This window comes from Carcharhinus amblyrhynchos, chromosome 10 (assembly GCF_965287045.1).
Source record: "Carcharhinus amblyrhynchos chromosome 10, sCarAmb.v2.hapA, whole genome shotgun sequence".
NCBI classification, from domain to species: Eukaryota; Metazoa; Chordata; class Chondrichthyes; order Carcharhiniformes; family Carcharhinidae; genus Carcharhinus; species Carcharhinus amblyrhynchos.
This window is the reverse complement of record NC_137333.1, coordinates 81,773,149-81,787,516: the sequence shown is the minus strand read 5'-3', so window position 1 is coordinate 81,787,516 and position 14,368 is coordinate 81,773,149. Positions and strand designations below refer to the sequence as shown.

General features: G+C 44.1%; 1 protein-coding gene across 3 annotated transcripts in view; it reads left to right on the top strand.

Annotated features, from left to right (window-relative positions):
* dclk1a (doublecortin-like kinase 1a) overlaps window positions 1–14,368 on the top strand; it is a 314,126-nt gene that overhangs the window by 207,368 nt on the left and 92,390 nt on the right. The window contains exon 1 of one of the 3 annotated variants that reach the window (XM_080197469.1): window positions 11,982–12,127. The exons of the other annotated variants lie outside the window; for them this stretch is intronic. Within the exon in view, the coding sequence (XP_080053595.1) occupies window positions 12,112–12,127 (16 nt within the window). The 5' untranslated portion in view covers window positions 11,982–12,111. Of the gene's footprint in view, window positions 1–11,981; window positions 12,128–14,368 lie in introns of those variants that run through there. 3 annotated transcript variants of the gene reach the window in all.

The window sequence follows — 14,368 nt, the reverse complement described above, 5'->3', positions numbered from 1 at the left end:
TAGTCACTGGACCAGTAGTCCAGAGACCCTGGGTAATACTCTGGGGACCCGGGTTTGGATCCCATCATGGCAGATGTTGAAATTTGAGTTCAGTGAGAATCTGAAACTAAAAGTGTAATGATGACAACAAAACTATTGTCGATTCCAATAGTGCCCATTCAAACAAATTGCCACTCACTGTTTTGCTGTATGGATTAGGATATTGTCCCCAAGATGCTCATGTTTTTAATACTGCACAACTCATTCCTGAGTCACAGAGATAAAAATGTTCTAGACTTAGATTCATCTACACTGCTGGGTCAACAGGGGTATGATAGTTAATATCAACCTTATGGGAAAGGGATGAAAAAGCGTAGGATCAAGCTGAGCTTTGCTGTTTCATCCCTCAATTGAACAGCACCTCCCTAAACAATATTGAGGCTCAGAGATAAAGGAACCAATTTGGGAAAGACGCCAAGAGGGTTGGGAACACCTTCTTTGATGCTGCAAAGATTACATGTCTAAGTTACATACACAATTCACCTTCAACATCATGGCAATCCATTCCTACTGGTTATGAACACATCAGTACACCAATGGTCCATCAGCCAGATTCCACCAATATCCCTTCTCAGGAGACTATTCTGGCTAAAAAGGTCATGAATAAATTCTAGAAAACCTTGTTTATCATTAAAATCCACCTGGCTCACTAATGCCCTTCAGGGAACGGAGTTCTGCCATTCTTACCCAGTTTGGCCTACATGATCCACTGCAATGTGGTTGACTCTTAACCACCCTCTAAGATGGCCTAGCAAGCCACTCAGTTCAAGGGCTGACCCCAGCCAACGATGCCCACATCCTAGGAACAAGTTTTTAAAAATAGCCAGTCAGAAGTGAAGAAGTTTAGAGATGGAATTCTAAACAAGAGACTTGGCTGACTGCAAATGGTAAGGGAAGTGTTGGAGGTCTTGAGAAACATTAAGGTAGACACATCTCCAGGGCCTGATGGGATATACCCCAGAATATTGAAAGAGGACAGGGAGGAAATTGCTGGGGCCTTGAGACAAATCTTTGTATCCTCACTGGCTACAAGAGCAGTCCCAGAGGATTGGCGAATAGTCAATTTTGTTCCTTTAAGAAGGATAATGCGTTTTGGAAGGTCTAATAAAGATAGGAAACATATAGTAAATGGCAGAACCCTTAAGAGTATTGATAGGCAAAGGGATCTGTGTGTACTGGTATACAGCTCATTGAAAGTGGCAATGCAGGTGGAGAAGGTAATCAAGAAGGCATACAGCACGCTTGCCTTCATTGGCCAGGGCATTGTGTTTAAAAATTGGTGAGTCATGTTGCACCTTTAAAGAACCTTAGTTAGGCTGCACTTGGAATATAATGTTCAACTCCGGTCGCCACACTACCAGAAGGATGTGGAGGCTTTGAAGAGGGTACAGAAAAAATTTATCAGGAGGTTTCTTGGTATATAGCATTAGTTATGAGGAGAGGTTGGAGAAACTTGGTTTGTTCTCACTAGAATGACAGAGGTTGAGGGGCGACCTGATAGACGACTACAAGATTATGAGGGGCATGGACAGAGTGAATAGTCAGAAGCTTTTTCTCAGGGTGAAAGAGTCAAGTACTAGGGGACATAAGTTTAATGTGCAAGGGGCAAGGTTTGAAGGAGATGTATGAGGTGAGTTTTTTACACAGAGGGTGGTGGGTGTTTGGAACTCCTCTCAATTGTTGGGGGAGATTGTGGAATCAGATACAATAGTGACTTTCAAGGGGCACCTTGACAAATATATGAATAGAATGGAAATAGAGGGATATGGTCTCCGGAAGGGTAGGGAGTCTTAGTTCAGTTGGGTAGCATGGTTGGTGCAGACTTGCAGAGCCGAAGGGCCTGTTCTTGTGCTGTAATTTTCTTTGTTCTCTTTGTTCTTTGAGGAAGAAATGCAAAAAAAGGAATAAGCTGAAATAAGACAATGTTGGATAAACAGTCTGTAAACACAAGCACTGAAGGGTTGGTAGAAAGTAAATCTTGGTGCTGTGTGCATAATCTGGAACTTGGGCCCATGTCTGTGGATGATGTTGCCCATAGCATCTTGATTAAGCAGAGGATGGGTTCAAGGGTCAATCCTTTGGGGACTCTGGAGGTAATGATGCGGTGCTAGGAAAATTTGACACTAAGGCATATAAGATACGGATAGATGACCAAAAGCTTGGTCGATGAAATTGGTTTCACAGTGCATCTTAAAGGAGGAAATAGATGAAAAGCAGTGAAGCAGTTTAGGGCAGAAAGTGTAGAGCTTAAGGCCTGGGCTGCTGAAGGTACAGTGGCCAATTTTGGAGTGATTAAAATTGAGAATGCTTATGAGGCTAAAATCGAAGAAGCACTGATATCTCAGAGACTGGGGAGCTGGAGGGTATTGCTGAGATGGGAAGGGGTGAGACCAAGAAGAAATTTAAAAACAAGGATAAGGATTTTAAAATCAAGATGTTGTTAACATCAGAAATAGGAGCTGGAGCAGACCAAATGGCTCATCAAACCACAGCTCCATTCAATATAATTGTGGCTGATCTTGGTTTTCAATTTCACATTCCTTCCCGCTGACTACGTCCTTTATTCTCTGAGGGCCAGAAATCTATCTGCCTCAACTTTAAATATGTTCTAGAATGGAACATCCACATCCCTCTGGGATAAATCATTTGAAAAGTGACGACGCTTTGAGTGAAAATTTCTCCTCTTCAATCCTAAATGATTATCCCTGATCCAGAGACTGTGCCCATGTTCTAGAAACATCTGTATCCATTCTGTCATGCCCATTCAGAATCATTTATATTTCAATCAGATCACCTCTCATTCTTTTAAACTGAAGAGAATATAGGCCAGTAAATTTGGTCTATCATCATATGACAGCTCTCTCATCCCAGGGGCCAATTTAGTAAACCTTCTGCTGTACTGCCTCCATTATATCTTTCCTTATATATGGAGACCAAAACCCTACACAGAGGGACGACAGATGTGGTCTCCCCAAAGCCCTGTACAATTGCAGCAATATTTCTTTCTTCTTGTACTCCAATTCTCTTGCAATAAAGGCCAACATGTTATTCACCTTCCTAATCACTTGCTGTACTGTATGCTAACTTTTGTGTTCCTTGTACAAGTACACCTGAGTACCTCTGAACATCAGCATCGGAGCAGGAGTGGGCCATTCGACCCATCGAGCCTGGTCTATCATTCAATTTGACCATGGCTGATATTCTACCTCAGCCTTGCCTTTCCACATTTTGATGTCGTTTGTACCCGGAATTTCTGCCTTGAACGTGCTTCCACAGACCCTGCAGGTAGAGAATTCCAAAGATTCACCACTAAGTGAAGAAATTCCTTCTCATCTCAGCCTTAAAATAGCCTGCACCTTTCTCAGACTGTGTCCTCTGGTTCTAGACCAGCCAGGGGAAAGATCTGATCTACATCTGCCACATTATGCCCTGTAAGAATTTAGAAAGTTTTAATGAGATCACCTGTCATTCTTCAATACTCTAAATAATATAAGCCCAGCTTCCTCAATCTCTCCTCATAAGACAAGCCTGCCATCCCAGGGATTGGTCTAGAGAACCCCCATTGTGCTCCTTCCATGGCAAGTATATCCTTTACATTGAACGTGAAACAGTACAGCTCAGGAACAGGCTATTTGGCTCACAATATTGTGCCAAAAATGACGCCAAATTAAACCAACCCTTGATCCATATCCCTCTATTCCTTGCATATTCATATGCTTATCTAAAAGCCCCTTAAATGTCCCTATTGTATCTGCCTGTACCACTACCCGTGGCTGCGTGCTCCAGCCGCCTCTGTGTAAAAAAACTTGCCCCTCACATCTCCTTTGAACTTTCCCCCTCTCACCTTAAATGCACGCTCCCTTGTATTAGGCATTTCAACTCTGGGAAAAAGATTCTGACTATCAACACTATCCATGCCTCTCATAATTTTATAGACACCCCTCAGGTCTCTCCCCAGCCCCCAGTGCTCCAGAGAAAACAACCCTAGTTTGCCCAGCCTCTCTTTATAGCTCCTATAATCCAGGCAGATAAACCTCTTCTGCACTCTCTCCAAAGCCTCCACTTTCTTCCTGAAATGTGGCAACCAGAATTGAACACCATATTCTAAGTCCGGCCTAACCAAAGTTTTATAAAGCTGCAACATGACATTCTGACTCTCTTGTACTCAATGCCTCAACCAATAAAGACAAGCATGCCTTTACCACCCTATCTACTTGTGTGGCCACTTGCAGGGAGCTATGGACTTGAACTTCAAGATCCTTCTGTACATTAGTACTGTTCATCATAGAAATCATAGAAACCCTGCAGGCAGAAAGAGGCCATCTGGCCCATTGAGTCCGCACCGAACACAATTTCACCCAGGCCCTATCCCTATATCTCAACACATTTATCCACTAATCACTCTAACCTATGTATCTCAGGACAGTAAGGGGCAATTTTAGCATGTCCAATCATCCTAACCTGCACATCTTTGGACTGTGGGAGGAAACCGGAACACCCGGAAGAAACCCACGCAGACACAAGGAGAATGTGCAAACTCCATACAGACGGTGACCCAAGCCAGGAATCGAACCCAGGTCACTGGAGCTGTGAAGCAGCAGAGCTAACCACTGTGCTATCGTGCCACCCAAAAGTTTATTAATTAGTCACAAGTAAGACTTACATTAACGCTACAATGAAGTTACTGTGAAATTTCCCTAGTCGCCACAGCCCATCGCCTGTTTGGGTCAGTGCAACTAACCAGCACACCTTTCAAAATGTGGGCTGAAACCAGAGCACCCAGAGTAGACCCACACAGACGCGGGGAGAACATGCAAACTCCACACGGACAGTTCAGGGTCCTGCTGCCATTAACTCTATACTTACCCTTAACGTTCGATCTCCTAAAGTGCAGCACGTCACACTTACCTGAATTAAACGCCTTCTGCCGTTTCTCTGCCCATATCTGAAATTAATATATATCCTGCTGTATCCTTTGACAACTCTTTGTCCACAACTCCACCTATTTTTATGTCATTTGCAAACTTCTTCGATCCTTTCTTAGATAAGGAGACCCAAATTGCTCACAATACTCCAGCTGTGGTCTCACCAAGGCTCTGTACAATTGTGGCAAGTCACCTATGCTTCTGTAATAAAAGCAAAATACTGCAGATACTGGAAACCTTAAATAAAATCAGAAAATGCTGGAAAATCTCAGCAGGTCTGGCAGCACCTGTGGGAATAGAAACAGAGTTAGCATTTCGAGCCTGTACAACTCTATTTGTGTGACTGAAGAGTCAAATGGACTCAAAACGCTAATTCTGTTTCTCACGCCATAGATGCTACCAGACCTCTTGAGGTTTTTTTTCCTGCATTTTCTGTTTTTATCTTTACTCATGTATTTTTTGAGATGAAGGCTGATATATCATTTGCCTTCCTAATTGCTTGCTGCACCTCCATGCCAGAGTTTAATTTGTTACAAGGACACCCATGTCCCTTTGGACATAAACACTTTCCAGCCACTTACCATTCAAGAAATATTCTGCCTTTCAGCTTTTTCTCACTAAGTGTATAACTTCACATTCATTCACATTATAGTCTATCTGCCATCTTCATCTCCGTTCACTTAGACTGTCCAAATCCCATTAGTGCCTCCTTGAAACCTCCTCACGATTTACAGTCCCACTTAGTTATGTGTCGTCGGCAAACCTGGAAATATTACGTTTGTTTCCGATATCCAAATCATTTACATCGGCTGGAATTTTTCCCAAAATATGGCAAAGGCTGGAATTCTCTGATGTCATACACCCTGCCACCTTTGCAAGCAGGAGTAGAATTTGGTGCCCAGACAAATCTCCATTCACTGCTGCAGGACCGAAGAATCCCAGCTGAGAGTGAGGTTGGAGAATTCCGGCCAAAGTGTCAGGTTCAGTCAGAAGACTGATCTGTTCCTCAGGCAAGTTATAGAATCATAGAGTCTTAGAGGTTTACAGCATGGAAACAGTTTTCCAATGAGATTTTCCCACTCTTGACACTTTTTTGAAGAGGGCGAATTTTACACCATCATTGTGAGAGGTGGAGCCCAACAACATTCCGCTTCATAAAAGAAAGGGGTACCCCAAGTTCAAATTGAATTTAAAGATCCCCCTCACCTCCACAGACATTGGGCCCCTCCCCCCCATCCCTTTCCATCACTGATGGCATGAGCATGATTCTCCCCCATTCATTGATAGCTGGCATGAACTCTCCCCACCATAGATTGCAGATATGAAATCTCCCAAATTTAGATTTCAGGCATTAGGTTGTTCCCCATCAGGCCCCATCCCTTCATGACCTGCCGCTTCAGGCCTCACCCTTTGTCAGGATGCTAGGTGCAGTGCCTTCCAATCGTATAATTCATTACTGGTCTCTGTTTGTGGATTTAAATCCATGGTAATCAGGTTTAAGCCCTCGCTGGGTGTGGAGCTGATTGTGTGTGAGGGGGTGGGGTGGGGGTTCTGGGAAGGTTGCAAGCTGTTTTGCACCTGTTGCAGATCTCCCTATAGGCTTCACGCCCAAATCTTCCTGACAAAGTGGGATTTACACCTGGCAATACGAAGCCATAAAATTGCACTCATGAACTCTGAACAGCTGTGGCTCCAGCACTGATCCTTGCAGTACCTCAACAAGTAACAGCCCACCATTCTAGGAATGATGCATTTGTTCCGATTCTCTGTTTTCTGTCTGTGACCAATTCTGAATCTGATCCCATGTGCTCCAATTTTCTTACTAACCAACTTTGTGGGACTTCATCAAAAGCCTTCTGAAATCCAAATATGCCACATCGATCAGTTCTGCTTTACCTATGCTATAAGTAATTATATCGATTGTTTCTCCTTTATCTATGCTATGCTATATGCCATGAGTAAAATTTCCAACAGATTTGTCAAAGGTGATTTCCACATTGGCTCTGCCCAAACACATCATTATTTTTCACGTGTCCAGCTATTACACCCATGTATAATAGATTCTCCCTGACATCAAACAAGTCTGAAGTCCTCCATTTTCTCCCTCCCTTCCTTCCTAAATAGTGGGGTTGTGTTGGTTACTTTCCAGTCTGCAGGAACCTTTCCAAAATCTATAGAATTTTGAAAGATAACCACCAACGCATTCAAGGGATTTTTCAACCTTCAATAAAATAGTTTTTCAACCATTGGCTTTTTGCCATACTGATTTTTTTTTTGGTTCCTTAATTTCAGAAGCTCCTTGGTTCCAGAGTGTTTCTGGGAGATTTTCTGTATCTTCTTCTATGAAGACTCACACAAAGCAATTGCTGAGTTTCTCTGCCATTTCCCTATTCATAGAATCATAGAATCCCTACAGTGCAGAAGGAAGCCATTCAGCCCATTGAGCCTGCACCGACCACAATGCCACCTAGGACCTATCCCCATAATCCCACATATTTACCCTGCTAATCTCCCTGACGTTCAGAGTCAGTTTAGCGTGGCCAATCAACTTAACTCACACGTCTTTGGATTGTGGGAGGAAACTGGAGCACCTGAAGGAAACCCATGCAGACAGGGGGAGAATGTGCAAACTGTACACAGACAGTGACCCAAGAATTGAACCCGGGTACCTGGCACCGTGAGACAGCAGTGCTAACCACTGTGCTGCCCAACACACCTTCTACAAAATAAAAATATTTTGCTTTTCTGTTCTCATGAGCAAAGTGAGTAGCCTCGTTCTTCACATTAAAATCTTGCAGATCACTCAATCTGCCTGTATCTCTCTGCAGATCTTTGTGTCCTGCTCCCAGCATGTTTTGTATCATCAGAAAATGTGGACACGGGGCCCGATTTTACCAAAAATTCGCGCCCGTTTTTCGAATCTGGTCCATTCCCCAATCAGGTGGCCTGACAATTTAAGTGTATTAGTATGCATTTAAATCGATTTAATGAATGGCACGCCCAACTCTACCTCCAAACCCCACTTTACCGTCTCCGAGTCAGTTCCGGATCTGCGCTGTTACCAACCTGCAGATAAAAATCTGAAGCGGATTCCTATTCTGCAGGGGAACCTCCGAAGCCCATTCTCCTCGAGCACCCTTCACAGACCCCCCGCTAACCACCCCGACAGACCCCCACCCTCCCCGCGATTGGACCCCCCCGGGAGGCAGGCCCCCCTCGGCAGAGCGCACCCCTCCGCGATCCACCTCCCCCCGACCACAATAAACACCCCCACCCACCGGGAGGCAGGCCCTGCCGGCAGACCCCCCCCATGGTCAGACGCCCCCCCGTTCAGGGAGGCAGCACTCCCCGCCCACCGCAATCAGACCACCACCCCACCCCGGGAGGCAGGCCCCACTCCTCAGCAGAGCACACCCCCAACCTACCTCGATTGCTGCAGTCCCTCCATCATCCTTCTGACCTGCACTAGTTGATGTGGAGATACCGGCGTTGGACTGGGTTGAACACAATAAGAAGTCTCACAACACCAGGTTAAAGTCCTGTTGGAAAGTCCTGTTGGACTTTAACCTCGTGTTGTGAGACTTCTTACGGCACTCTTTGGAGAGCCTGCAGCACCTTCCTGGCCTTCTGCTGGCGTCTGCCGGAAGGGGGGCCAGGGCTCTCGTTGGGGAGGGCAGGGCGGGTTCAGAGGCTGTCCAATGACTGGAGTAAGAAGTCTCTCAACACCAGGTTAAAGTCCCCCCCAGGGAGGCTTCTTACTGTGTTGACCCCAGTCCAATGCCAGCATCTCCACATCAACGAATGCAGGTCAGCAGGATGGTGGAGGGAGAGCAGCAATCCAGGTAAGTTGGGGGTGTGCCCTGCTGAGGGGGGGGGCCTGCCTCCCGGGGGGGTGGCGGGGGGGCGGGGGGTGCGGCGGCAGGGTTCTGATCACGGCGGTGGGCCGGGGAGAACCTGCCTCCCTGGGGGATCTGACCATGGGGAGAGGGAGGTCTGCCAGGGGGCTGCCTCCTGTGGGGGTCTGATTGCTGGGGGCGGCTGCCTCCCGGGGGGGGGGGCGAGGAGGGGTGCTGATCGGGTGCAGGGGGGGCTGCCTCCCAGGAGGGATCTGATTGGGGGGGCGGCGGGCCTGCATCCCAGGGGGGTCCGATTGTGGCTCACCTCCTCCTTCCCCCCCCGCCCCCCACTCCCATCCCCCCCGTCCCCGGCTCCCTCTGTTTTTCTCTTTCGTGCCCAGGCTTGCTGTTTCAGGTTTCTTTCGAACTGTGCATGTGCAGTTCAGAGCTCCGATCGTTCCAGCAGCACTATGCCCCGCCCCACAGCGCGGACAGGACTGGAGCCGGCAAAAAACGTATGGGCGCGCTAGAATGAGGATTCCGGGCTCGGATCTGTTTTACGTCTGGATATTCAAGAAAAAAGACATCGACTAGCTCCCTTTATCTACTTGTTGCAACCTTCAAAAACAAGTCAGTAACTTGCCAGGGTCACTGAGGTAAGTCCTCAGCGGGGGATTGCCTCCTCGTTGAAATTGAAGAGCTGAAATCATGCCAGGGGAGAAACTGCTGCTCATTGCATTCCTCCTCAGTGTGTTGAGTGCTTGATAGGTGATTGCCAATTTCCTGAAGACATGCCTTGTCTTGCATTTTATTCAGCTTCAGCTGCTTTTTCCTGCTGCCACCCTTCACTATGACATGGGAGGACCCCAATAAGCTCTACCATGTACCACTAAACAAGAGTAAGAGGAGCAGTGAGAACAATAACACCCAAAGTAACAACATGCACTGCCTTCTCCACAGTACAGAGGAGTTGGACAGAGGGATCTCGCTCCAAAGAGGTGAGACTTGCCACATGATCTAGAAGCAGAGGATCAGTGTTCTTGAAATGTGTGAGCATCAGTGCCTCACAACAGGTTGTTGCTGACACCTGCAACTTTCGAGAACGAGACCTCCTTCCAGTGGACTAGGTGTGCATATGTTGCCAGTGGCTGTCATTGGCATCCCCTGCACCCCCAAACAAGAGCCTGAATTTTACCACCACACCCGCCACAGAATCAAAGCGGGCAAGGGCGGACAATGGAAATGTCTGTTGACCTTGGGTGGGATGTTATGGTTTTGGGACGAGTGAGGCTGAAAAATCCCGTCCATAATCTCTGCCTCTCCCTGAGATTGTGTGCATTCCTGCATTGAGAGAAAGTGGAGGGTTATAAGCATTAGAAATTGCATGTCTGCATTACAGGGAAGGACAATTTTTGTGGAGGGTGACTGTGAGATATGGAAACAAAAGTGCAATTGCATGAGTTCTTCGGTGGCCAGCTGACATTCCCATATTTTACATTGGAGTTCTTTTTAACATTTCTTGGACCTCTTTTGAAGTTGATCTGATCTGTGACATTCTTGGAAATGAGTTTTCGTCAAAGCTTTAGTAAAATAAAAGCAAAATACTACAGATGCTGGAATCTGAAACAAGAACAGAAAATGCTGGAAAATCTCAGCAGGTCTGACAGCATCTGTGGGGAGAGAGAGAGACAGAGAAAGACAGCTCTGAAGGAGATTCATGCAGACTTGAAACATTGACCCTATTTTTTGTCTCCACAGATGCTGCCAGACCTCTTGAGGCTTTTCCAGCATTTTCTGTTTTGGTTTTGTAAAATTTTATTATGCCCATTTTTGCAGAGGTTTTGCAAATCTCTGAGGTCATTTAAATGTTTCACTTCTACGTGTTCTGAAGTTAACTATTGAGTAATATAAATAGGAGTTTATTGCCAGTGAGGGATGCCGAGCTGGGAATCTTTTGTTCCCAGAATTGCATTTGGAATGCACAAAGTGTGTAATACTATCATGTCTAGTCATCAGTTTGATTTGAGTTTGGAGATGAGAACCATTGACTGTTATCAAAAAGATGCAAATGTAGATCCGATTGCTGCTGCGTTATGAACATTTCAGCATTCTCATCTTCATTTGAATGAGGTAATGATTTCTAATTTACAATTTTAGAAATAAAGAGACCTTCAATTCTACTGTGTTGGCTTTTAGTCAATGGGAATTGGAAGTCTTGGGTTAAAAAGACATTCTTCTGTAGAATCCAAGGTATGTCCTAGTTATTGTGTTAATAAAAATCTCATTGAAAAATATTCAGGTTTTTCTATGCCAGTCAGGAGCAATTATGCATGAATCACTGATGAAAACCCACCCACTTGCTTGTCTATAGATTTTGTGTATGTGCACAGAAAAACAACTGGAGATAGCATTGCTCAATTGTTAATGTTGCACTGAGCAGAAGATACAATCTAAATGATTTTGAGAGGATATGGTAATTTGTAAGACATGATTTTCATGAAATGTAATAATGAATATCATCATGCTCATCAGTGTTTTTGAATAATCCCCAAACATATATAGCTAGGAGTTTTGATGAATGCAATAGTTCAATTCTAGCAATGAAAGGAATAATTCTTTACCCCTGCACCAAAACGCATAATTTTTAGATCATGTTTAAAAATTGAAGTATTTAGTTTAATTGGTGACTGATACTTAGATTAGCTAGACTTTGGATTTTTCTTTTATAGTCAACATATCTGTGGCATCTATTAGTTTATGAAGGTAACATGTTATTTTTAATTTGTCCAAGAATGTGCTAAATAACCTAAATAATGTGAAACCTGGTATTTTAAATGTGATATGGGATGCAGTTATACGTCAACAGCAATCTTAGTTGAAAGCCTCCAGCAAGTAATTTTATGTAGGATACTGGATGAGTCATTTGCTATTTGGTGTCTGACTGTAAGTTGAATCATGTATTCAGATTCTAAATTATTCATTTTTTTATATTGTCAAAGGGGCCGATTTGTTTAATGTTCATGGGGTACTTGCAGTTGGTTTAATTGACATCTATGATGCAGCCTTAAGAAACCACCTGAACCACCCACTCCTGAATCACAGACGTCAGTCTTACGCAGAAAAGCATTTGCTTATGATAGCTGCTTCTTACTCAGCTATCTTTACTAGCAGGTATTTTGTCTGTAGGTCTGCATCTCTGTTTTTCTTTTGCTTCATTCCATTATTCCTTTACTTGAAGCCATATACACAATCAGCACTGAGTGTTTGTGAATTGCATAGGAAGAAATTTGGTGTGAAAATTTTCTCTCACAATGAAGTATATAGAAGGTATGTATGACTATTGTAAAGTTATATAAAATTTGTAAAGACATAGGTAATAAGTTACTGAGCTAAATAAATGTTATATTTCATAATGTAGTAAAGGAATACTCCTTTGACTCATTGTAGCTGTACAGGCTAAAATAAACTAAGTCAAGTTAAAACTACAAATTTAACTTCCATGAATGCTATTTTCTATGTTCTTAGATTCTTCTGGGTCTTTGCAACTTTATACTCAAGATGCAAAGAGATTTAACTTTGCTAACAGTGTTGAATATAATCACACTGCTTGTTGTAGTTCTAAGGATTAAGTAACACTGAAACTATGGGATTGCATTCAATGTTGTGTCAGCATTAAGAGCTGGTATCTGAAAATGTATGTTTCCCTTGCATCAAATCATTATGATTTCAGTCTTAGCAAATGTTGCTAGATGATTGAAATATTCTGGCAATTTATATGATGTATTTAAACTGCACCACTTACTGTTATTCTGACAATGTTTACCACAAGAGAGGGAGCTGCTGTTACACTGTCCACTTGCATTGTTATGTAGTGGCAGAGGTAAAATTTAGACTAATCAATTTAGCCTGATTCAGACAGGACTGTCATGTTTTTCAATCAGTAAAAACTAAAAGATGATTTACTGTAAAACAGCTCTAAAACAATCATTTTACAAACCTTGCAACTCTATATGACTTTTAATGTAAAAATATACTAAGGCACGTCACAGAAACATAATCAGATAGTGGATACCAAGCCAATGAAGAATATACTTGGGGGAGAGGAGAAAGTGACCATAAATTTTGCATGGTTTTAAGGAGGATCTTAAAGGAGAAAAGGGAGGTGAGAGGCAGGGAGGTTAGGGCCTAGACAGTAGAACATGTAGAATCCCTACAGTGGAAAGAAGGCTGTTTGGTCCATCACGTCGGCAATGACTCTCTGAAACAGCATCTTATCCAGGTCCTTCCCTCCCCCTGCCCCACCCTAACCCTACAACCCTGCACATTTACCATGGCCAATCCACCTAATCTGCACATATTGGGAGGAAACTGAAGCACCTGGTGGAAATCCACGCAGACTTGGGGGGAACGTGCAAACTCCACACAGACAATAACCCAAGGCCAGAATTGAGCCCGAGCTCTTGACAGCAGTGCTAACCACATGTTCACTGAAGTGGGTGAAAGGAGTCTCGATGCATAAAAGACCAGAGTTAGAAGAATGCAGTGTTTTCACATGTTTAGAGAGACTGGGAGAGATTAGAGAGAAACAGAGAGACATTGCCATGTAGGAACAATGCAAGCATGAAAATCTTGAGACATTTGGGCCCAGAAGCTATTGTAAGTTAATGTCAACCTCGTGCTCAGTAAGGGATGTGCTACAGAGTTTCATATGGGCTAAAGTTTACAGAAGTTAATGAATAGGAGTCTGTCCAAATAGCTTTGGAATAGTTGAGTCTGGCGGTGACAGAGGGATGGATTTGTTACAAATGGGCTGGGTGATATTACAAAGGTGGAAGCTAGATTTTTTTTGTCACATGGAGTTGTGAGTGCCGGTCAGATCAAATAAGATTTACTTCTCATTCTTTTGTGGGATATGGGCGTCACTTGCCAAGCCAGTATTTGTTGCCAATCCCTTGAACTGAGTGGCTGGCTAGGCATTTGAGAGTCAACCATATTTCATACATACAATTCCTGCAATGCAGAAGGAGGCCATCCGGCCCATTGATTCTGCACCAATCACAATCCCACCCAGGCTCTATTCCCATAACCCCTCATATTTACCCTGTAAATCCCCTGACACTAGGGTCAATTTAGCATGGCCAATCAACCTAACCCGCATATCTTTGGAGTGTGGAAGGAGACCGGAGCACCCAGAGGAAACTCACGCAGACATGAGGAGGATGTGCAAACTCCACACAGACAGTGACCCAAGGCTGGAATTGAACTCGGGTCCCTGGTGCTGTGAGGCAGAAGTGCTAACCACTGTGCCACCATGCCACGTGGCAGATTTCCTTTCTGTAAAGGAAATGAGTGAACCAGATGGGTTTTTGCAACAATTGATAGTTCCACCATTACTGAGACTAGCTTAAATTCTAGATTTAGTAACAGAATTCAAGTTCTTCCAGCTGATTTGGTGAGATTTGAACCCATGGCTCCAAAGAATTAGCTGGATTACTAGACTAGTAACATTACCACTATACCACTGACTTTCATAGAATCCCTACAGTGCTGAAGGAGGCCATTCAGCCC